Source organism: Myotis brandtii, unplaced genomic scaffold (genome assembly GCF_000412655.1).
Source record: "Myotis brandtii unplaced genomic scaffold, ASM41265v1 scaffold26, whole genome shotgun sequence".
NCBI lineage: Eukaryota > Metazoa > Chordata > Mammalia > Chiroptera > Vespertilionidae > Myotis > Myotis brandtii.
Window position 1 is genome coordinate 1450533 of NW_005359880.1, and position 25913 is coordinate 1476445.

At 37.8% G+C, this 25913-nt stretch overlaps 1 protein-coding gene across 2 annotated transcripts in view; it reads left to right on the plus strand.

Moving 5' to 3' along the window:
* Positions 1-25913, plus strand: part of PDE4B (phosphodiesterase 4B, cAMP-specific) — a 536151-nt gene that overhangs the window by 160788 nt on the left and 349450 nt on the right. Inside the window, exon 1 of one of the 2 annotated variants that reach the window (XM_005868032.2) lies at positions 9697-10218. The exons of the other annotated variant lie outside the window; for it this stretch is intronic. Within the exon in view, the coding sequence (XP_005868094.1) occupies positions 9983-10218 (236 nt within the window). The 5' untranslated portion in view covers positions 9697-9982. Of the gene's footprint in view, positions 1-9696; positions 10219-25913 lie in introns of those variants that run through there. 2 annotated transcript variants of the gene reach the window in all.

Sequence of the window (25913 nt, forward strand, 5' to 3'; positions counted from 1 at the left end):
ACAGACAAATAAAATATAACTTAAGGACCCGCCCCCCCAAAAAAATGAAAGACATGCTGAGTGAAAGAAGCTAGTCTCAAAAGGTTAAGTGCTGTATGATTTCATATACATGACATTATTAAAAATATAAAACTATAGTGATGGAGCATAGATAAAGATTGCTAGGGATTAGGAGTGGGAGGAGAATATGACTAGAGAGGTAAAGAACAAGACAGTTTGGGGCGGGTGGGGGAGGGGTGTGACAGAACTGCTCCATATCCTAATTGTGGTAGTTTTTACAGGAATCCACATGTGTTAAATTTCATAGAAAACTGCACCAAAAAGGTCAATCTTGTATGATAAATTTAAAAATAAAACAATACAGACAAAAAGGCAACTAAGGGTGCTTTTCTATTTAAAAGTCTTTGCTAGAAATCTTAGCATGCTTGCCTATAATATGTCTTCAGTCTTGGATTTTACATAAGCTAATATTGCACTGTTTTGGTGGTATGAAATAATTTTTGAAAAAAATTTTTTTTATGATTTCAGAGAGAATAGGAGAGGGAGAGAGAGCCAGAAACATCAATGATGAGAGAGAATCATTGATTGGCTGCCTTCTGTACACCCCACACTGGGGATCGAGCCCACAACCCCCGCATGGGCCCTTGACCAGAATCGAACCCAGGACCCTTCAGTCCACAGGCCGATGCTCTATCCACTAAGCCAAACCAGCTAGGGCTTGAGTTACTTCTTCTTCTTTTTTTAAAATATATTTTATTGATTTTTTACAGAGAGGAAGGGAGAGGGATAGAGAGTTAGAAACATCGATGAGAGAGAAACATCGATCAGCTACCTCCTGCACACCCCCCACTGAGAATGTGCCTGCAACCAAGGTACATGCCCTTTTTAGAAGCATTTTCCATATTAATGTTTATTCTGTACTGTTTTTTAACTCACAGTATTAAGATTTTAATTTAAGAAAGTATTGTTCCTGTAAAGTAGCTTGTAAATATATACTTAAACATAAATGAACTCCTGAATATTGTTCTCTTTTTAAAAAAATATATTTTATTGATTTTTTACAGAGAGGAAGAAAGAGGGATAGAGAGTTAGAAACATCGATAAGAGAGAAACATCTATCAGCTGCTTCCTGCGCACCTCCTATTGGGGATGTGCCCGCAACCAAGGTACATGCCCTTGGCTGGAATCGAACCTGGGACCTTTCAGTCCACAGGCTGACGCTCTATCCACTGAGCCAAACCGGTTAGGGCTTGTCCTCCTTTTAAGAGCAATAGAGTGAATTTGGTTTAATTTTCATATGTGCTACATTCTTTCTATGATCTCTCTGGTATCATAGTTAATTGTTTTTATACAGATAATTATTTACATTAAAAATTTTAACTGTAGATTAATACTATACCATTTTTTCTTACATATTTCACAGAAGACTGCTGACATTGTAGGAGATAATGAAGAGATAAAAGCTGATTTTAGAGAAAGAGGTTTTCCCAAATGTGCCTTTGTTTTTAACATATATGTCCCTAATAGCCTATTCATTTGAAATCATCCTTTTAGGTAATTTGCTGACAGGTTAGTATTATCTTTGGGAACTGGAGTGCCCTTTTTTAATGCAGATTTTAAAATACCTACCATAGGAACGGTTTCTTTTCTTGCATTTAGGTGTCTGAATCATCCTTGCTAATATATCTTGATGTTAACAATGACCGAGGAAACAAAGAGCTTCCTTAGTATTTTTGTCTGTGCAATATGCCTTCACAGAATATGTCTTGTGAAAGAAGCACCCAATTACCCTGCCAAAGCCAGAAAGCACTGTAAGAAGAGGACCAAGCAAGTCTATCCTATGTGTACACCACCCAGTGAACAGAGATTGCAGCACGTGGGTACTGTGCTTCTGTACTGCACTGAGGATGTGAATAAATAATAATGATAATGATAACAATAATATTTTAAAAGAACAAAGACATGCTAGTTAAAATGGCAAGCATAGCAAACTACCATGATTTAAGAAGCTCATTTAGGGATCTTTTGTAAATTTAAGTATAAGACATTAGATTATTAACTGGACTAGCTCTCCAGACAGTAAGAAAAATCCAGGGCTAACAGGAGGGCATGATTTGGGGCACTAGACTAATTTTCTATTTATTTTTTCAATAAATAAAAATTAATTAGGATGCAATATCAGATTCCGGGGACATAAAGATGAATAAAATAGTTTATTCCTTGGAGAACTTGTAGGTTAGTTCAGGACACCTAAGGAAGTATGTACTGTGACATATGACGAAACATTCTGAGAGATGAGTTCAGGGCTGGTGGAGTACAAATGGTATCAAACAGCTGCCTCAGCCTATAGAAGCTGGAGAAGATTTCACTGAAGAGTTCTCATTTGAATTTAGCCTTGATGGATGAGGCATAGTATTCTTGGCAAAGAAAATGGAGATGCAACACTTCAGGCAGTGAAAACTACATAAAATAATACATAAAATTGTGAAAGGTTTACTGCTTAATATTGCTACAGCTCTTGCTCTAATTTGAGGTAGTTTGTCGTATTTCAATCTGATGTCCTGCTCCTTTATCTTAGTCTGCACTTAGAAGATCATCCACTTATTTATTCAACAAATACTTATTTAAATACCCACTATACTAATCCTTCTCAAACTCTTAAAAAAAGAAAAAAAAAACAAACAGAAGATGAGGGAACTCTTCCAATCCCCTTTTATGAGGCCAGAATTATACTGTTACCAAAACCAGATGCAGATGCCACAAGAAAAGAAAATTACAGGCCTATATCCCTGATGAACATAGATGCAAACATCCCCACCTTGAAAAACTACCCTACTATATGGCAAGTACAATTCCAGGAATTGTGATCATAAGATTGAATAAAATAAAGTCCTTGCCCTCATGGAACTTAAATTCTAAAGGTAATAAATGATAATAAACTAGTCAATAAGTAATACATCTGTTTACTACAAGTACTATGAAAAAAATAATGCGGAATGGGGATTTTCGTTGAAATAGGGTGCTTAGGGAAGGCTTCATCAAGCAAATATATTTGGGCAAACCCTGAAAAGAGATGAGGGGTTTGCCCAAGCCAGACATACATGTATCTTGAGGATGAAGAAACTTTCATGACATGTTCAATCAGCAAAAATGAGGCCAGGGAGGCTGGAGCAGAAAGAGCAAGTGGGAGAGTAGAAGGAGGTGAAGTCAAAGAGGTACTGAGATGAGAATGGAGAAAAGTTAGATGGCTTTCTAGGCCATGGTGTAGACTTTTACTCTGAGTATAATGAGGAGTCACAGGAAAGCTTTTCTTTCTTGAATAGGACCATCGGTAAAGAACCTATGGTACCATACTTAAGCATCTCGGGCATAAGCTTTCAACCTTCCACTTAGGATTCAGGTGACATTGCTAGGTGGCACAGGTTAAAACTGATCTTTCTGGACTACCATTTTACCAATGATGAGTAATAAAATAATATCATGTGGCTGGTATTCATATCTTCTTATAAAAATAACATGCTAGATAATTTCAGACTCAAGGACATTCACGACTTGTGAAGATATACTTTTAGTGACATGATCTGACCACTCTGCAAGCATGCATTCTCCCTTCTGTCTCATTAACTATCTAATGTTATAAAAATCTTGGTATAGCCCAATTGGTATGGCTCCGTGTTTGAGCATCGACCTATGAACCAGGAGGTCACAGTTCGATTCCCAGTCAGGGTACATGCCGGGGTTGTGGGCTCGATCCCTAGTGAGGGGCATGCAGGAGGCTCAGATCAGTAATTATTTCTCATCATTGATGTTTCTCTCTCTCCCTCTCCCTTCCTCTCTGAAATCAATAATAAAAATATTTTTTAAAAATAAAAATCTTGGTATAGGATTGACTCCTTAGAAGCTATACAGTTTTATGTCTTAATTTTCTCATCTAAAAATGGGCAAAATCATGTGAATTCAGTCTACAAATAGTTATTGAGTATCTATACTGTGCCAGAGTCTGTTCCATATTTTAGAAATGAACAAGACTCAGCCCAGCCCTAATGGACATGATAGTTGAGTACCATGGGGAATCCAATAAGGGCTTCAATGGCACATGTCTGATATGTTTACAATGAGGACCAAATGAACTAATTAAAATGTTTACAACAATAACTGGCACAAGTAAGTATGCAGTAAATGTAAACCACTTCCCCATAATTCCTTAATTCTTAAGAGTGGTCAGTTAATTATTCTTTCCCAAGATGGCTAGACAACTATTTCAATTCAGTTGAATGTTATATTTCTCCAATCCTATTATCTCTAGTTCCATTTCTTCAAACTGAAATTGAGAAATTGGGAGAAGTTACTATCCATGGTGTGTAGAAATTCTGTTCAAAGAGGCTGTTGTTTTTGTGGTGATCTGTATTCACTTATTCCTTTGTCTGACTAAAAGAAGAGCTTGTGTATCTTTAATTGAATAAAGTCTAATGGCTGTGCTCAAATGGTGTGTTGTTTAGAAAAAGAGAACTGGGTAGTGATATAAATATAGACATAAACAACAATAATTTAATTCTGTTAATATTGAGTCCTAAATCTATTACTCTTTAAAAAGAAGCTTCTGAATAAACCTTCTTCTCAAATGTCTATCTTTGTGTTTACAGAATCTTCAGTTCTGTGCCTTTAAATTACTATTTATAATAATAAAAGTGTAATATGCTAATTAGATCGGACAGTCGAGCGACCTTCTGGACGTCATTCCGGACATTCTTCTGGATGAAGCCGCGGCAGCGGGGGCCGAGGCAGAGGCGGTTACGGGTGATCAGACAGGCAGGCAAGCAGTTAGGGGCAATCAGGCAGGCAGGCAGAGTGGTTAAGGGTGATGAGGCAGGCAGACAAGCAGTTAGGGGCGATCAGGCAGGCAGGCGAGTGGTTAGGGGCAATTGGGCAGGCAGGCAGAGTGGTTAAGGGCATCAGGTAGTCAGGTGAGCAGTTCGGGGCATCAGGCAGGCAGGCGAGTGGTTAGGAGTGATCAGGCAGGCAGGCAAGTGGTTAGGGGCAATCGGGCAGGCAGGCAGAGTGGTTAGAGGCATCAGGTAGCCAAGCGAGCAGTTAGGGGTGATCAGGCAGGCAGACAAGTGGTTAGGGGCAATCGGGCAGGCAGGCAGAGTGGTTAGGGGCATCAGGCAGCCATGCAAGCAGTTGGGGGCATCAGGCAGGCAGGTGAGTGGTTAGGGGTGATGAGGCAGGCTGCATGATCGCCCCTAACCACTCTTCCTGTGGGATCAGGCCTAAACTGGCAGTCAGACATCACCCAAAGGGTCCTGGATTGTGAGAGGGTTTAGGCCACATTCCCCAAGAGTGCAGGCCAGGCTGAGGGAACCCCCTCCTGTGCACGAATTTTTGTGCACCGGGCCTCTAGTAGTTTCATAATGACAATTAGTTAAAAATTGTTCAGTTCCAAGAAAATTTATTCCAGGTTAACTTTTAAAGTCTGAAAGAAGAAGAATGTAACTATGTTTATTTAAAGTAATTTGATTGCACAGCTATTACCTTTAAAAAAATAACAGCGTTATACTTGCAGTATAAGCTTATCATTTTGTTTGGTTGCACTTAATTTGCTTTCCATTTAAATTTAATGAAAAATAAAAAATTATCAATTTGTCAATAGTACATATGAATGATTCCTTATTGATTGTTATTGATCATATAACTATATTCAGATCCTTTAATTATATTTTATTATGGTAAATTTTTAATTCTTATTGCTTAGATGGATGTGGATACCAGGAATTTCATATTAAAGGTGGAGACATAGCTATAATTGAAATTCTTAAATAATTCCTAAGGGCAACTATCTGCACACTAATAAACTGAATCAGAATTACTTATTTCTCCTTTTGTGGTGTCAAGAGTTAAGCATTACATGTGTATTGGAAGGTTTTCACTTTGGTGCTTTAGCGCCTTCCTGGGCACTCAGAAGGGCACACAAATTCTATTTACTTTCTTCATGGCTTTTTATACTGTTCTCCTGAATACCTCTCTCAAAGCACTGTATTCTTTTTTTATTATTATTATTGATTTCAGAGAGGAAGGGAGAGGGAGAGAGAGATAGAAACATCAATGATGAGAGAGTATCTTTGATCAGCTGCCTCCTACACGCCCCCTACTGGGGATCAAGCCCGCAACCCGGGCATGTGCCCTTGACCAGAATCGAACCCGGGACCCTTCAGTCCAGAGACTGACGCTATATCCACTGAGCCACACCAGCTAGGGCAACACTGTATTCCTGACTTAAACAAAGAAGGAATTTATCTAGTTTTACTGTGATTTTGTTTACTTTTTCTTAGATACCATCTCCTATTTTCTACTGTCAAGATTCATCTTTGAATTCAATATTTAACAGAGTCTAGTTTTTCTTTTTATTCTAGAAACAAATTTTTATGCATTTACCTGTAAACATGAACTTTCTCCTCTCAGAGGTAACTTATTCAGACTTTAAAGTAGTCTGATAGCTTTTAAGTTCCGCATTTCAATTGTCTTGAGTATTCCTAAATGTTATCTAGAGTAGGAAGAGTTAACAGACTTTACATATTTTTGAGAATTTTATTTTTTAGGATTATTCTTAAAATTTCTTTAACTGGGACATTGTCTGTCATAGTAGAAAAAGCGAAAAGAGTAATGTGAAATGTCATAATGTCACATAAATTGACGATAAGAATTGGAAAGTAATTACAATTGCACCATTATGCTGCTACTTTAAGTAAGTTTATGTCAACATTTCCTTATCTGAACCCCAGTTTAGATACAGCTAAACCTGGGTTGTAAAATTTGCCATAATTTGGGGAGAAAAAAATTCTTAAATGCTTACTATATTTTGGCAGCCTTAAAGAGTGAATATGAAATATACCTTAGTGACTTCCAATTGCTATTTTTTTTTAAATCATTGTGAATATCAGCAGGATATCACATATTCTCGTGTCCCAGCTTTAAATCACATTATTGTTGGAGGAAAGGCCTAACTTTGATTTCATAATTCAGTAAATAATAGACAGAATTAACCATATTTCCCCCATAATATTACTAAGAGGAAAGGAGGAGGAGAGAGATAGAAATATCAATTATAACAAAGAATCATTGACGAGATTGGCTGCCTCCTGTATGCCCCACACTCAGGATTGAGCCAGCAACCCAGGCATGTGCCCTGACCAGGAACTTAACTATGACCTCCTGGTTCATGGGTCGATGCTCAACCACTGATCCATTCCTTCTGGGTAACAATCTATTCTTAAATAGTACAGTTAAAATATCTTCAAATATATAAAGAACATGTCTTGGGACCTAGTTGCACACAATGACTATTTTACCTCTTTGTATCATATAATAAAAGTACTCAACTGTGAGCTAGAAAGCCTGAGTTCTTGTTTTAGCTCTAAAATCAACTACAAATATAACTTTGGACAAGTCACTGAACTTCTCTACATCTGTGCTTTTGTCTTTGAAATGAGCTGAACAAGGTGATACACTTGAACTGTAAAATTCCATAACTTTGAATTTGTTCCTGATATTGTATTTTAATGTATTATTAAAACATTGATATCTCTCCAAGGTAGCACTTGTAAACTAAGAGGTCATATCCTTCCTATTATGTTAGAACTAGGGGCTCAGTGCACGAATTTGTGCATCTTGAAAGGAACTGTGGGCCGCAAGGCTGCAGTAGGCACAGGGGCGGGTCTTGGCCCATTCTCTGTACCCCCGCCCGGCCCCTTCCGCCGTGGCCCCCCAGTCTCCTGTCTGCCGGCAGCCCCGCTTCCACTACCCCTGTTCCCACATGCTGATGGCGCCGGCCCCGCTCACACCCACTGATGGCACAGAGCGATTGGGGCTGGTGCCAGCAGCAGGTGCAAGCAGGTGCAAGCGGGGCCAGCACTTCAGCAGGTGCAAGTGGCAGCTGCTGCCCCAATTGCACCTCAGGAGCAAGGGGTGATGGATGGAGAAGCCCTCAGGGGTAATCAGAACCAGCAGCCACCGCTCACACCTGCTGATGGCACCAAGTGATCAGGACCGGCACCTGGCACCGGCTGTGGGTGCGAGTGGCAGCTCTGGGCTGCAAATGTGAATGGGGCTGGCACCAGCAGCAGGTGCAAGTGCCTGACGGGACTGTGGTGCACGGGAGCAAAGAATTTTCAGTAACCACCAGAGGCTCACCCAATGACAGCCGGCGCCCCGCCTTGGTTTGGCGCCCCCGCTCACCTGCTCCACCATCCCACTGCGGCCAACACCCGCTATGTTCTGCACATACCCCCTGGTAGTCAACGCTTGTCATAGCGACCAGTTGTTTGGTTGTTCGGTTGTTCGAGTTGTTCTGCTGTTTGGTCTATTTGCATATTAGCCTTTTATTATATAGGATCACTTCCCCAAGGGCTGGTGTCGGGGTTTCTGTTTTCCTATAGGTCAGGTATGCTCTTATCCAGCCCTTTAGCTATTCAACCAGAGTATATGACATACAAGAATGACTTTATTAAGGTGGACTCCTCACACCTTAGAGGAAAAAAAACAAATGTCTCCCCTTTTCACTGAAGTCTTACTGTGAATCCTTACCTGTCACTCTTGCTGACCAGCCCTAGTTCTGCTTTTTCAAATTTGTGTGAGATGAGGATGGCCCTGGTGGCAGTCATTGCTGGTGCAGACTTTTCACAGCATTCACACACTTTAAGCACCATAGTGTTCTTTTTACTTCCTCATGCCTTTCAAAGTATAGAAGTTGCAAATTTCAGGTTACAGTGATCTGCTTTGGAACTTGAGGCATTTTGGGGGACTCTCCTGCCCATATATCTCATTTGCATGTATTTGTGAACAAAATACACACACAAACACACACACACACACACAATTACAAGTAAATATACCCATCCACAGACAGTGTTTGTACACCTGCTTACACACACACAAGCACCAGCGTACTTCTTGACCTTGGACTCTGCACTTGAACTGGGAGTTATTACCTCCATTTCCATTCTGGGAAGCTTTGGCTTTCAGAAGTGACTTTGTATCTAACAGAGAGGCTGCTGTGGGCAACCCATGAACAATGAGCTTAAACAGAAGAATGAGGGTAATGTTTATTGGAATAAAGATTAACTGTAAATTCCTCAGGGGAATGAGCCAAATCCAGTGCTTTCCTGTTAGCTGACACTTTTTATATTGATGCTGTCTTGGATCTTCTGGAGAAGGGAGGGGAAAAAAATTCAGCAAATCAGCTCTTTCATTCAGCAGGGGAATCTGGGGGGCTGTTTTAGCTAGGCTTTCCGACAATCCCTGGTTTAATGTTTTCACTCTGGTGAGGACAGTAGCTTCACAAATTTTGTGAAAATCTGAGCAATGGAGAGTGTTGTTCAGGGGGAAGCAGAGTGCAGTTGTTTAAACAATCCCGGGCCAATAAGCATTTGGGAGGTGGAGTTACTGTTGTGTGCATTTGCAGAGCAAGATAATTCTGAATGAAGACTTTAAACATCACACAGGCTGACGGGCTCTGGTTCTGCTCTTTGTGAGAACAAAACAAGTGACCAGGCGGCTGGGTTTTGCCTATTGTCCGTTGGTGAGTGCAGCTTGTTTGATAAGATTTTAAAAAAATATACATGCAAAGGATTTATCAGAAAGCCTTATGAATATTTCATTAGTTGATATATTCCACTGAATGAATTCAGTGAGTGTCAGTGTGTAGCTTGCAGACAAACCTCATCCACAAGGAGGCTACTGACATAGGAAGCACTTTGGCGCATTTTCAGAGGCAAAGCCGGGCTGATAAAGCTCCTTGTGACAGCCTGACTTGCCATTCTTCGGGTATGCTGCTCTTGCTCTGAGCAGTTCATACATTGGAGCCTCGGCTTCTGAAATTAAACTGGAAATAGTTTGCAGACTTACCAGCCTCCTAACCTGCAGCTGTGTCTCTGCTATGTTTGAGGTTTTTGTTTTGGATGGTGAAAGCGAGCGCTCCACATAAGACATGACAGCAAAAAATTCTTCCAAGGAACTTACTGCTTCTGAACCTGAGGTTTGCATCAAGACTTTCAAGGAGCAAATGCACTTAGAACTTGAGCTTCCGAGACCACCGGGAAACAGACCTACATCTCCTAAAATTTCTCCACGCAGTTCACCCAGGAACTCACCCTGCTTTTTCAGAAAGTTGCTGGTGAATAAAAGCATTCGGCAGCGGCGTCGCTTCACTGTGGCTCATACGTGGTAAGATGTGATTTGGAACTGTCGACAGTAGTGCTTTTCATTAGTGAGCAGTGATTTAAAAACGTAGAGTATAGAACATTTGAGTTTTTGTTTATAATCCAGATCACAAGTGTGAAATGAATGGAGAGTGGGTCAGCTGAGGAATACGTAGTGCACTGTGTGTTAAATGATCATTGTGCTCCTAGCTGTTTCCAGATAAAAGAACCCTCTGACTGTGGAGAGTCTTTGGAATTACTGCTTATAAAAATGCCTAGCTAATTCTAGGTAAATTGAGAATTGAAGGGAGTTCAACAAAAACACTCAGTTTTTTTGTCCTAACTCCGTTGAGGTGATGGGTGACTTTTTTGTATGTTTTGTGGTTACTGTTGATGATAATTTGAGTAGTATATTTTTGGTACAAGATAAATGTTTTAATCTTGGTTCTAATTTATTTCTGAAGACAATGTCTGAAGTAAAAGTTATTTTATTGTGTTGCAATGTTTGTAGTGGGTTTTAGCTTTATTGACTTTATCATTACACTACTTCAGGAAAGGGAAAATTAAGTTCCCACTTCTGAAATTACAGTTAGTTAATTTTCTTTATGATTAAAAATGCTATTATCTTTAAGATCCTCTTGTAAAAAAGTGACTTAAATTTTTGATAATAATCAATAAATTTCCAATTTACTTGGAAATGCCAATTAAATAAATTCAAGAACAGCTCTGTAAAAGCTAGCTTCCTTAAATTTGTATAATGAAATTAAGAAAAACCACAATAGAAATTAAACTTTAATTATAAAAGCTATGCCATTTCAGATTTCATTGAAAAATATATTTTCTCTCAGTTGAAAATACCCTTCAAAATTGGGTATCTGTACCCCTACAGTTTTTATTTAATAGGGACCATAGCAATGAATGGAGCTAGTACCACTTAATGGTAATTCTAACACAACAATTTTGTGAGTGCATACTAGATTGCCAACCCACATTATAAACTGAGCATATCTAGTTTTTGAAATTAATATTTACTTGAATTCTGTTGTCTAATCTAGTGTACAGTGCATTGGAAAATTCAGGTTACCCCTAGAAATATGTAGCTTACTTTTCATGGCCACCACATGTTTAGCCAAAACGTACTTTACCTAGCTAAACAAGATATGGTTGTTTTTGTTTTCTAACAATGGACTGTTGTTCATGTAATTGCTTTATTGGAGAGCTTTGGTCATCTTTTTGATGGATTAAATCTTATTTAATCATAATCTCAGACTTGTAGAATACACATGATGAGTTTTTAAAAATCTACCAATGGTAACATTTGTATGAAGAGAAGATTTATATATAAATATGTACTGATTTAAAGAGGTCCTCTCTCTAATGGTATACCCCACCCTTAGTGCATGTGTATTTCTATATAATTTGCTAAGTAGTATACCTGAATAGGAGGATGTATATAGGTTTGTTAATTAGTTCTCAGAAATAAAAAACAAGGGTGAAATACATATACTATAGTTAATAAACTCATATTTTTTACTACTTGGGTTAATATTAAGCCCTTATTTTGATCAGAAGGACATTTAATTTGAGTAAGCTAATTTTCAGGTAATGGAAAATCTTCATAAAATCTTGGTAATATTTTCTTTATGGTAGAGTTCCCGAAGATAATAATTTGAACTTTCTTTTATTTGGAATACTTTTTTTATGTTCTAGGAACATAGAGCTGTAAATATTGTATTTTTCTTTCCAAAAAAATCCCAATTTTAAAGTGATTAAAGAGTAGTTTTACTCATGCATTATACAAATTTTCTTACAGCAAGTTACAAAAAGAACAACTAAATACTGTCTGCAGTAACTTAATGTGATTAAAGTGATCTCCTAGTTAAGTTAAAACAAAATTTTCTACAAATTGCTAAAAAATAAAACACATGACTTTGGTGCAATGTAACATAATGTAGGGTTAAAGAATACAGTCGTCATCACACATACTGTATAACTTCAGTTGTGACTATTACTCATTTTCACCCTTTTTCTCCTTCCAACTCAGGTACTCCCCTTCCTATGTTTCTTAGTAAAGCTGTATCACAGTCTGTCTTCAGCTCCTGATTGTGTCTATACTTATGTTTATTTCTATTGTGTTATGTGAGTGTATGTTTAATATTTGTCAATTTTATTTTCATGAAACATTCCATGTTTCTTTATGGAAAACATACACATCATATATTTAAATGACTTTCTAACTAATCTTAAAAAGTATGTGCTTTTTTTATCATCATATGGAATAGTTACATGAGGAAATAAGATCAAAAGTACTTTATTTTTGCCTCATTGTCATGATGAAATGTAACCATCTTTTCACGATCAACGATTGGTATTTTCCAAACCATGCATTCAAGTTAGAAATTCCAAGATATGCACTTAGAAGTCTCTAAAAACATGTTATTACTTTACAGTAGACAGTAGGCTTCTTTTAAGAAGATTGGATTGTTTTGATTTCAGCATTGAAATTAAAGTAATTTTCATGATGAAGCTAAACAATTCAGAGGATACAGTTTATTTCTAAACCCTCTGGAGAATTTTTTTTAATCTTTAGTTATTTGTAGATTTCATATTTTGGTCAGATGAACATGTAGTTCTGGTTTTGAAAACCTACATTGTGAAGTGTGGGCCAATGGCAGAAGATTTTTAAAAAACACCTGTGAAATACCTACTCTGGGGTTATTTAGAAAATATCTGGGGGGAAAAGTAGATATTCAATGTGCTGTCACTAATTAGAATATTTACACAATCCTAAATCTGGAAGGAATTTGGGTGATTATCTCATTGCTTTTTTTTATCCTGGGGCAGGACCACAATTGCTCCATCTTTGACATATGGAAATCTGCCCTATTTTTAAGACTCTGGAGAAAATAGCTCTATAACCTCACTCAGTACTCATTCTCACTACTTCACAGTCCAGGTATTGGAAAATTCTTCCTTATGGTCAACATATATATAATGTACTAGTGACCCGGTGCACAAATTCATGCACAAAGAAAGGAAATTAATTAGAAGAAATATTTTAATATCCTTATTCACCCTTTCTCTATAATAGAAGTGTCAACCAAATTCATGATCGACAATGACAGATCAAAACACATGCATGCAATTGGCGCCAGCGAGAGCTTTATATGTATTGCTAATGCATGAGTCAACTTAGCCTTTTATATATATAGAATAAACTTGCTTAATTAGACCTGCTTCTGATGTAGCTAAACTTTTTCCAGCTCAGTGAAGCACCCCAACTTCTCTTTCAGGTAATTGTCAGCAACACAGCAGTAAATATCAACATGAAGCAGATTATTATTGTAGATCACGCAGGGAGAACAAAGGGTAAAACATTTAACTGTAGCAGTGTTTGACTATATTCTGCGCAGTGAGGAAACCTGAAGTTGTTTTCAAGGCCCACCATATCTTACTTCTTTTCAGTCGGGTCAAGTTCCCTCCTCTCTACCTACTCCAGGATTTCTGTGAGGATCAAATGAGATGAGGCACGGGAAAATGCTTCACAGACATTTGATTAAAGTGTGAAATGTTTGCACCTGGCAATAAAGCAAGTTGTATTCCTGGGCTGAAGAAACTTCAAGGAGGCTAGTTGTCACGAGGGAGAGGAAGCTAGGTGTTGCTACATGACATCATTATCTGGCACCCACAGTGACTAGTTCCAAGCTGGGCTGGGCTGTGGGCTGCATTTTGTGCCATAGCGTCTCAGCAGCATTGGCTGTGATTTGGTGGGCTGTTGCTCCGGGGTGGTGGCGTGCCTGTTTCCCACTTTGTGGGTGCTAGGTCTGCAGTGCCATTTCTCATGGCAGCTCCTGCATTGAGCGTCTGTCCCCAGTGGTCAGTGCACATCATAGCGATCGGACACTTAGCATATTAGTCTTTTATATAGAGAGATAATATGTATAATTTGTATTTTGGTCTTCAATGGATATTAAGACTTAGAAGACCCTGCATGAATCTGAAGATCATTATTAATTGGCCCCAAGGTTTTCTTTTTTCATTCACTCAACTTATGGAATTGAGCACTGCTGTGAGTAAGAAAAAAAATTCTCATTTAACCCGCATGGATCCCAATGCCTACAATATTTTAAGTTCTTTACTAGAATGTTCACATGTTATCTCATTAAAGTTTCATTTGACTATAAGAATATGCTAAGTTCCTGTTCTTTTCAATATTACATGTTGCAGATATAAAAAATGTTCTGAACTGCTTTAGCTTCTTCCAAGTGTTTCTGTCTATTTAATCATTGTTTTGACCTTGAGACACCATCCCAAACTTTCAAATTCTGAAACCCAGAAGCAGTCATTACACTCATTAGATGGCATGAAAAAATATACATGTCACACTTTGCCAAGTGTCAATGGAATAGTCAGCATTGCTAAATGGGGAGTGGGGAAATTAATGCCAGAGTTCCTATTTATTATTTACCCCAACCCCAAATCAGAGGTGAACATTTCTGAGGCATAATAATCGTACCTGGCTTGTTTTTTCTTGACTGGTATTTGCCACACAGTGTCCAGCTTTTTCAATCTTGTTTCCTTTGCTGATGTCCCAACCTTTTGCATCAGTTCTCCTCCATCATAAGCAGCATGATGCTTTCTGAAAGAAGGTATTGGTGACAGTCTTGAATACATCCTGGGCCTGTCACACACCTCTTCTCTACACTCTCCTCATAAAGAGCACATGTATTGGTGGATGAGACCAATGTTCTGTTTGTCCATGCTTGCAGATAAATGTGCTTGCACAGGGAACACTATTCTTTTAATTAGGGCTAGTATTAGAAAAAAGTCTTATGTTTTTCTTCCTTTTCCCCTTATAGTTCTACTTATATCTTTGAAATCTTCCATGAAATATGAACTTTTGTGTCTAATATGCAAATGCAAAAGTATTAACATAGTTCATACTCTAAAGGAATTTATATCTGATAAGACAAAGCTGGATAACTGGAGAGGAGTAAAAGGAAAACAGTGAATTTAGTACATGCTTGACCTTCCTCTAAACTTGAGTTATATTTATTGTCTTATACAACTTAGTTCTGGTTTGTTAGCTAAATCTACTAAATCTGTGCTTGTATTTTTTAATTTTCTTGAGTTATTTCCTAGCAATATTGGAAAATTTTGAGAAATATTTGTGTCTGTACATACTTACTGATTAAATATTTGATTGAATAAGACATTTGTTGAGATTCTACTATGCTCTAGATCCTACACTGGATTTAGGAGATAGGAAATTAGAAAGAGAGAGTCCTTGTCTTTCAAAGAACTATGTAGTACTGGAAAACAAATTTATGCATTAATAATTAACCAATGATGTGTAAATAATGATATTGAAGAATGATGATCAACTTGTTATTAGAGCACATATTAAGTGAGTACTGATGGAAAGTAAGTCAATGTGTTAGGGAAAGTTTAGATAAGAGATGTCATATGTATGAGGTCTGGAAGAATGAATGGGAGTTTTTCAGGAAAAGAGAGGCTGGAAGGGTTTTATTTATTTGTTTTTTTCCCCCAAGGAAACAATAATAAGGAAATTTTGTTTACAAATAATCCTATATAATAAAACCCTAATATGCAAATTGACCAAACAGCAGGATGACAGGTCGCTATGACGTGCACTTGCACCAGAGGATAGACGCTCAATGCAGGAGCTGCCCCTGGTGGTCAGTGTGCTCCCACAGGGGAAGCACTGCTCAGTCAGAAGCCGGGCTCACAGCTGGCGAGTTCAGTGATGGTGGCGGGAGCCTCTCCCGCCTCCAAGGCTGTGCTAAGGACCCCTCAGGAGTGGGCCTAAGCCTGGAGGCAAACATCCCCCAAGGGGTTCCGAACTGTAAGAGGGTGCAGGCCGGGCTGAGGGACTCCCCCCTCCTCCCCACCCCAGTGCACGAATGTCATGCAAGGGGCCTCTAGTAGTAATAATAGCTCACATTTATTCAGCACTTACAATGTGTCTGATATTGTTTTAAATATATTTACTTATTTAGTCTCATAAAAGGCTCATGAGTATAATTATTTTCATTTTATAAGAAAAAGAATGAAGCATAAAGAGGATAAGTAATTTGCCAAAGTTACACAGCAATTAAGGGTCTGAGTTGGGATTTGACTCAGAATATGAAGTATGAAGGAAAGTGAGCAAAGTTCACTGGAATTACAACCTAAGATGAAAGGTGGCAAAGATGGGAAGTAAGACTGAATCTGTAGATTGGAGCCATACTTTAAGGGATTCTGGGCTTTATTCCATCACCAGGAAGCCACTGCAAGGTTGTGAGAAAGGAATGGCCATAAATAGCTTTTGCTTTGGAAAGATATGTTGCAGGCATTGTGGAGGGTGCAGTGGTGGACTAGGAGATTAGAAGCAAAGGGAAAAAGGAGAATGTGCATTTGAGAGATAATGACTTCTAATTATTGTGTAAATCCCGTAACATCGAAAACTCTGTTTATACCATTCTTTATGACTTAACAAATTACTGTTTATGGAAATTGTGAGGCAAGCATGCAAATTTGGTATCCCTTGCATTTATCACCTACAATGGGATGTTATGGATGGTAGCTGATGCACTACCCCCAAATGCATCAAACAATCACAGCTGAGATGCTTGGGAAGATGAGTACATTTGGGGAAAACCCTAGTGCTCAGTCCTAATTTACCAGAGGTTCTTTGTGTTGTGCTTTATGTATAATCCTGGTGGGGGGTTTTTTACAGAAATTATCTTAGTCCACAGTCTGAACTAAATGCCAGTGGAAGTCTATGCCTCACAGCCTGAGTCTATTGCTTTAATCAGAGCAAGCATTTTCTCAGTAATGCAAGTCTATAAATGGTGTTTCCATGGCCTCCTTAGTGTTTGCAAATCTTCAATATATTGGATTTTTAAAAACGCTTACTGTAAAAAGGGCTTTGTAAAGTAATGATGAAATCCCCCAGGGCCCACACTGGAAGGTGGCCCAGCAACCATGCCTATTGTCCAACTGCTAAAGTCTAAGCCCCTTTTGCAAAATCCCATTTGCTTTCTTTCCCCATTCCTCTTTTGTCCTCTCCCAGCTTTTCTCCATAGGTGTTTATAGTGCTTATTTCTCTAACATCACTGTCAAGACACCAGCGACATTATGCTTGAGACATTTAAATGATTCTCAGAAAAGAATCTAAAATGCTTACTGTGGTTTACAAGGCCCGATATTATCTGGCCTCAGGCTACCTGTGACCTCATCTCCTGTTCTCCAGCCAGGTAGTCTCCTTTCTGTTCTTCAACAACCCTAGCCCGCTTCCACTTGCGGGCCTTTACACGTGGTGATTACTCTGCCTGGAAGATGTGGACATGGCTCACTCACTTCCATTCAGGCTTCTACTCAAATATATATACTGGAGAGGGCTTCTCTGTTTCCTCTATTTAAAAAAAGCACCCTTCACTTTCTAGTTCCTTAATCTGCTTTATATTTATTCTTGGCACTTACTATTACCTAAAAATACATCATCTGAAAAGACATATCTGTCTGTTATATTGTTTTTTCCTTCTATTGTCTACCAATCCTACTGCCTTGCCCAAGGACAGAGATTTCGTCGTTTACTAAATCCCAGGCACCTACAAGAAAGGCTAGCACCTAATATATATTTGTTGAAAAAAATAAAAGAAAAATGACTATGGTTTAAGGTTCCTGCTCCTTATTTTTTGAGCCCTCTTCCTTCCGCCCAATATGAAGGAGGAGGAAAGGAAGCTTAGGTGATGCTTATTCTACAAGCATTCTTATTTTATTCATCTCATAAACAGTTGTGTTCCCTTCCTGGCAGTAAGGCTACTCTCACTTGCTTCCTATTTTTGTATTCTAGGATATTGCAGATACAGGTTTAATTATAACATCTCACTAGAGGCTAAGTGTTTTACATGGTAGTCTATTTAATTAAGCCGCTGTGTACAAATCATACTACCTAGACTGTAGTGCGATAATGTGAATATCTGTCTGTCGCATGGTACAATTGTTTATTTTAGGTATTCCTCATGCGTCACACAGCACAATTAGTGCCACTGCTCATAAAAGCTCTACATATCTCTTACTGTCTGAGTGGAAATGTTGTACACAGGAATCTATTTGTTATCTGTCCTTTAAAATGTTTGCACATTATACATTACATCATTTACCTATATTTTTTCACTGATGCAACATTTAAAATAAGAAATTTGAGCTTTATATAGGATTTCCTGGGTAACTTGGAAGTAAGAGTTTGTGACTTGCAGAGTGAGGCAATTGTGAGTTCACAACTCGTGTACTGTAGAAAAACCATCACCAGGAGTAAAAAAAATTCTGTCTCATTTTTTTCTGAACTGAGAGGTTAGGACCTCTTTCACTCCTAGTAATTGTTTGACACAGATATGTTTGAATCTCACTGTGTACTCTCGGTTGAAAAAAGAATGTGTTGACCTTCTCAGATTGCTTCTTGCTGGAATATGGGCATCTTCTCTTTGAGGGAGAATAAGAAATGACAGCTTCTCTAGCCCTTTTCTGGCAAACAGTACCTGTCACAAGGTGTGCTCCCCTGGCCGCCTGGCTGCTCCTCTCCCGGCCTACACCCCTCACAACTCAGGCTTACTGCAAAGTGCACAGATTGGAAATAAAGAGGTCTGGGTAGTGTGGCATCAAGGAAAAATGCATTCAAATTGTATTTTCTGTAAATCAGTGTTCTAAGAATCATTTTGGGGATTCCTTGAGAAGTAGGTTTGTGACAATCTTTTTCTTGGTCCTGGATCAAATAAAGCACTATACATGACTACAGGGTTGGAAAACTTTGGAGGCATCTCATACAGATTCCATAGTCTCCAAGTACTTGAAAACCACCAATTTAAGAGATAAATGACTGGAGAGAGAAAAAAATTTCTGTGCAGCTGTGCTTGATGAAGTCATAGAAATTTCCAGACAATTTATACCATTAAAATTATGTGCATCTAAGATGTCCAGGAGGGCAGAAGGGAGGAAGGATCTGTGGGTCAAGGAGAAATCACTGGTAGTGAAGACTTAAAATAAAAAATAAAATAAAATAAAATAAAAAGTTGAAAGGATAGTATAACAAATACCCTCTACCCAGATTTACTAATTATTAATGTTTTTCCACTTTACCTCTGTATTTCATACATAAAATCATATATATGCTTTCTTTTATTTGCAGAGAGCACATTTTGATGGAGAGCAGTGGTTTGGGGATCAAAAGGAAACTCGTGTATTTTTGCAATATGGAATTATTTCCATTACATCAGCATATTCTCATACCATAATTTCAGAGTTTAATTCTTAATACTGTACTCACATACTGACAAATTATGAATAAGTTTTTAGCCCCATTTTTAAAAGTAAACTATTGAAATATAGTGGAGGGTTAGAAGTGTCTGTAATAGTTTTGACTTTTCCTGGTGATGAATTATTGGTTTGAGGTGCTTGAAACAGTTTCTAAGAGGATAGATGTCTGTAGCATTCAAATTTTTCTGCCCCGAGAAGTTATTTTTTTTCCTAACCCTATAAAAATTGTGCCATTATTATGGGACATTATATAATGTCTTAACATACTACACATGGGGTTCTATGATTGTACTATTTTGAAGTTACCTTGAATTTTATTTTTTAGTGTTAAAATCTTTGTTTTATGCTATATTATCCGGAGTCAAGAAAGCTAGATTGGGTTTAGTATTTTCTCTTGATCTGCTATTAAAATTTTAGATCAATCAGTTAGCTGTCTTAGACCTCAATTCCTTACTTTGCAAAGTGGAAAAAATAGCCTTATGTTTAAATATTTTCAAATGTTAGTTTAAATTAAAAAATACCTGTCCATGTAATCCACTATCTATTTCCTCTGATAATATATTAAAGTACTTAGCAAAATACTTCATGCATTATAGGTCATGTAATAGATGCTACTCTTTAATTACATTACTAAATATGTAAACATATACAAACATCCACATTATTGTCAGTCTTGGTGGGTGAAGCAGAAATTATTTTTTTATTATTTGGAAAACATCCACTGGGTATGGAATGTGTCAATTTGAAAGAGACAAAGTGTGTGTGAGTTTGTAAAGAAATAATTTTATAATTCCACTGTGTAATCATTTGATGTACTAAAAAAACAAAATATAACTCATTTATTATCATGTGATAATCATATTTTAATGAACCAAGTATGAATAGATTACATCCCCAATAAGAAAATTTATAGCTTTGTTTGGCTGTTATATTTTAAAATAGTCTGTGTTACCATCCATTGTGTGAAAAAATTAGAAGAGAACCAATTTGAAGTATTTTCACTCACTTGCGCCAATAAGCTTGAAACTCAGAAGAAAATAAAGGATAAGAAGATGACTTTTCTATTTCAGAAGTCCACATATAAAAATTGAATATAAGATTCAGTGAACGAATGCCTTGGGAAAATTCCAGTGTCATAAGACACTCATTTATCTCAAAATGTGTCCTTGCCACCCCTTCTATTCCTCCACAAATTAATAAACTCACACTATTTGTTACAGCATAGAGCTTCTGAGAGGACTTCTGTGACTTAACTTGGCCATGGTTACCTCAGAAGTTTATTCAGGAAAACTCTCTCACCATCAGAACCATTTAGGCCTTCTGAAGAGAGGTGGAAGAAGACAGGACAAAGAAACTAAGAGATCCAAGGCTTTCTTGCTAGTGTCTGAACTGCCCAAGACTTCCTGAGATTTTACCATTAAAATCCATATGAAATTTCAACTTCCTGGGGATAATTAAGGCCCTGGTCCTTACCTCTCAGACTACTCAGCCAGGTCTGAGCTTACCCAGAAAACAGAGTTGTGTCTCCAACAGTCTATATTTACCAAAACAACACAGGTATTAGTGGCAAAACAGTACCAAAATGTTTCTGGCGATTGGACCTTGGTTCAGTAACCTCAGAGCTTGAGTTCTGGCTAAGAAAGAATTCCGAGCAAGACTCATATATTAGCAGAAGTTTATTTATAAAGTCACAGAGGTAGAAGAGGTGAGTTGTGGAGGAAGTGAGCCAGTTGGGCTGTGTGGGATCAGGAAACAAGTTACAGAGGCAAAAGAAGGGCCCCTGGAGCTTAGGCAAAAGAAAGCAAAGAGACACACCTAAAGGAAGAAGGTGAGGGAAGCATGAGGGAGGGAGAGAGAGAAGAGAGAGCGAGTGAGCTAGAAGAACTAGAGCTGGGTCCTCTGTCCTGAGGGATTTTATCCCCTCTCTAAAGGTGGGGATCTTAGGGGAGGTCCCAGAGGATGACCTCAATAGAATATTCATCATTGGCCATGGTTACCTCAGAAGTCCTTTCAGGATTGTGGTCTCCACAGATTGGTCCCTGCCAGGGCAGGGGGTCATTAGTCATGGGTCCTGAAGTCAGCCATGGTGTCAGCCCACCTGGCCTTACTGCTTTTCTGGGCTTGGAGCTGAAACTCAATTGAGGCAAAGATGTTATTTTTAGTTTGACCAAAACTCTGTCTCTGTGGTCAACAGACCCAAGACTCTGCTTCCAAGATCCGTTCCATGCAGGTCAGAACCTCATTGTCCTGAAGGCTTACTGCTTGAGGGAGTGGTTGAGCAAGGGCTTGTGTGGGAGTCACATGAGGCTGTTCTCTGGCCCCTTGTTCCTCCTCTAAGGGGCTCTATCACATGATTAGCTATATGATAGGGAGGAAAGGTCAGAGGGTCTAAACCACATGACCAGCAGTATGCTAGGGGAGGAAAGGTCCTTGTTTTCCCAGTTTTGCCCATTGCTAGGTACTCAGGGCTTTCCCCCCTGGTGACATTCCATACCTGACCTATTATTCCTACTCTGCTCATGCCTGTCTAACTACACAGGGACTTTTGGAGGCTGGGTAGTATGGTGCCAAGAACAAAGCATTTGAATCCCAACTTCACCTTTACCAGTCACTAGGTTATGAAAAAAATCATTTAGCCTATCTTAGGTTCTTTTTCTGTATCTGCAAAATTAGAAAAATACTACTTGTATCTCACTAGGCCATTATGAAGAGTAAATGGAGTACCGTGTGTACGATGCTTAGCACAATCCCTGCACAATGGTAGGTAAGCAGCAGATATTAGTTCACTAACATATCCAGCGCTTATGATTTCATATAAAAATTTATAATATATATCACAATATAAATTACCTAAATATTTTATATGATATGACTTAATTAAATACATTTTATTAAGCAATTGTGCATAATAAATTTATTCTTTTTAGACCACTTAGAGAATACTTAGTTTCATAGGATAGTACTTCATCTTAAAACCCATGTAAATGTTTTACCACAGTAAAATAAAATTTACAAAGAAAAAGAAATCACTATGTGGTATGAGATTTAATCAGTATCGTTCTTCAGAGACGACTGCAAATTACTTTGGCCATAAAATAATCTTCATTCTTTAAAATTCCAGTAACCTTCTTGAATTTCATACTTGTCTCCATTAGTGAAACTAGATGCCAATGAAACACTATTTCTTTAAGTTAATTTAAATAATTTCTAATGCATTTTTAAACCTGATGTTTGTTTTTATTTTACTTATTTTTAAATCTTTATTGTTGAAAGTATTACATATGTGCCCCTCTTTCCCCCATTGACCACTTCTTGCCCATCCCCCACCGACCCCCCTGCCCCAGGCCTTCATCACTCTATTGTCTGTGTCCATGGGTTATGTATATACGCATACAAGTTCTTTGGTTGATCTCTTCCCGCCCACCCCGGCCTTCCCTCTGAGATTCCGAAGTCTGTTTTTTTAAATTTATTTATTGTTGACACTATTTCAGATGTACCCCATTCGAAGAGATTAGCAAAAACTGATTTTCTTTTCAAAGTACTAGAATGTCACTGAAGTTATTTTTTTCCCTCGTTAGAATCTAACCTCCTAGTGATTTGTTTACATGAGAAAGTTTATTCATGAGAGGCAATGGGAAAGGAGCTCAATCTGGAGGAGAAGAGTCTAGACATGCTAGACATGAATCCTGGTGTCGCACTTACAAACTGTTTTTTGTTTGTTTTGTTTTATGTGTGGGGCAGAGGTAGTCATTTAACCTTTTAGAAACCTCAACTTCCTCATTAGTAGAGAGAAAGCAATTCTTTCCCTACTCATGCATAATATTTATAAAATTAATTATAATTGTTATAAAAACACAAAGAAATGGAACCTATTTGCTGGAAGAAGAAAGATCAATTTATAGGACAAAAGTAGTGTTCAACTAATACAATGAATACAAAGCAAAGTGATTGGTTTAAATGGTGCATGTTTATTTGGATTGTATGTAAAGAGCATCCTGTTAATAAACATTATTAAGTACCACAAACATTTTATTTTATAAAAGGGAGGATTTTCTGCTGTATCGGACTGCACAAGTGAGAGACTGTATGGAGACAGGAGCTAAACTATGGGACCTTTGGATCTTATCTACCCCCTTAAATCTTTACATCACTTTTATGCTTCCTGCAGAAAGATAATGGGAAGCTCATATAACCAATATTCAGTACAGTGAAAGTTGCATTTAACCTTATCCAGATGACTTTATAGCATTTAAATCAAATTGCCCTTTATTTCTTGGTTGTTTCCAAGAATATTTAGGGATAAAAACAGAAGTAAAGGTTATTGCTTCTCTTTTGATAAAGACTTCCTTCTCACATTATCATTGATCAGGTTGATTCTGTCTCCTAGCAATTGAAAGGCATTAAAAGGTTATATCTTTAAGACAAGGGGTTCTGTTCAAATGAACTGATACTTCATTGAAAATAACTATTCAAATAAACTGAAAGATTTACAGCAGTGCAAAATAGGTAAAATGCTTTAGACTTCACAAAAATCATGCCAATTTTATGGTTCTGTCTAAATTAATAAAAATAAGATTTTTTAGGAACTTATCTGGCAATTATATATTAAATGAAGCAACTGCTTCATCTGAATAAAGTTTCACAGAGTCTAATATTGTAAAAGAGCTATCTCTATAAACACATCACTAGCTTGGGATTCAAGGGATTTGAGTTTTAATGCCAGCTGAATCCCAAATGCCCAGTGAGCCTGTATGCATACATTTTCTGCTGGTAGCTTTTTTTGTCAAATGAATTAATAATTACCTGCTCTACCATCCTTACCTTATAAATATGATATGAATATTGAATACCAGTGGTTATAGAGTGATTTGGTTTTCTGCAAAGTGACTTGGTAGAGATATACAGAAGAAAAAAATATTCTAGGATATTTTATGCATATGAAATTTTTAAGAATGTGACTCAGCTTTAAAGTACATTAATGAATTTTATATTTTATGTGAACCCTACCAAGGCTTTTGCCAAGTACTTTGTACTCTAAAAGTTGAGAGGTTTATATTTAGTTTCTTAAAGCATGGCTGTATTTGTTAGTCATATTTCAATGGGTAAAATCTAGATAGATATTGCTTATTAGTTATGAATTAATTAAGACATTGCCCATGAATTAATTCTGATGTATGGCTTGTATTTTCATTTTGTATTGATTCCAATCAACAAATATTAATTGTTGGATGATGCAAACATGATACACCTTGCCATCAGGGAGCTTTGTTCCAGCTAAGGAGAGCATATACTGTTTTGGCTTGTGAAATGATTTTACTTGATAGATATACATGTTGCAAGTATACAAGCAAAAAACATAATGGCTCTCCCACTGCTACCAAGTGGTGCCAATCTGATTATGATTACAGAACAGTGGTGCTGCTCCCCTTTCCAAATGCCTGTGAGCATTGAATCTGCCCCTGCTATGGTGACTTATTTTGTTCAGTAATTAATCACTAGATAACTATACTTGGGAATCTGGTATAGAACAAGAGGTTGGGTATAAGTGGTCTGCTGGTGTGAGCAAGAAGGAATTATGCTCCAAGAGAAAGGAAAAAGATAGCAGTATTTAAATTTTTTTTTTATATTGGGGCAATAATAGAAAAAAGTATACCTACACATCTTATATAATTACATTTTTCCCTCCATTTACAGATGAGGAAACGGAGACTCAGAGAGGTCAACTGACTGATGTTAGGTAACCAAGCTACAAAGTGGCAAACCAAGAATTAGCTCATGCATTCTTAGGGTTGCACACTGTATATATTGGTAAGTTCCATAGATTCAGTGGTACTTCCTCACACAGCCCACTCCACTCTCCTCAACCTCCAGCTCCCAACCCCAAAGGGAAAATGTTCAGGGTTATCATACTCTCATGTCTCCTTTTTAAAAGCCTTCTCACAGTGAAGACTGAACAAATTAATTCTCACTTAAGCATAATTGACTTGTGGGGTTTATTGTGTCATTCCATTTTAGGGTAATAAACATTAAACTAGAAGAATTAATCTGCACTGGTAGAATTTGACACATTAGAGAGCAGAGGCAAAGGGAAGTATTTTAGAGGATGAACTAGTATTTTCCAATCCCCTCAAGGCAAGGGACGCAGATGATAGGCAGAATGTCTCAGGCATGTAGTTCTAGCTGCAAACCTTTCCCTCACTCACCATGTGTACCACCTGCCTGTTCTGTGTGCCCTTGTTTCCTGCCTTCCTCCTGTTTCTATGGATTAATTCTGTGTACTTGTTTAAGGCCAACCCCTACACTGTGCACTTCATTATATCCCCTTTCACTCTCTAAGACTTTGCTCTTGTACTTGTCTCAGCTGTCCCCGTCTTATCAGTTTTTTATCTTATTAGATTATTT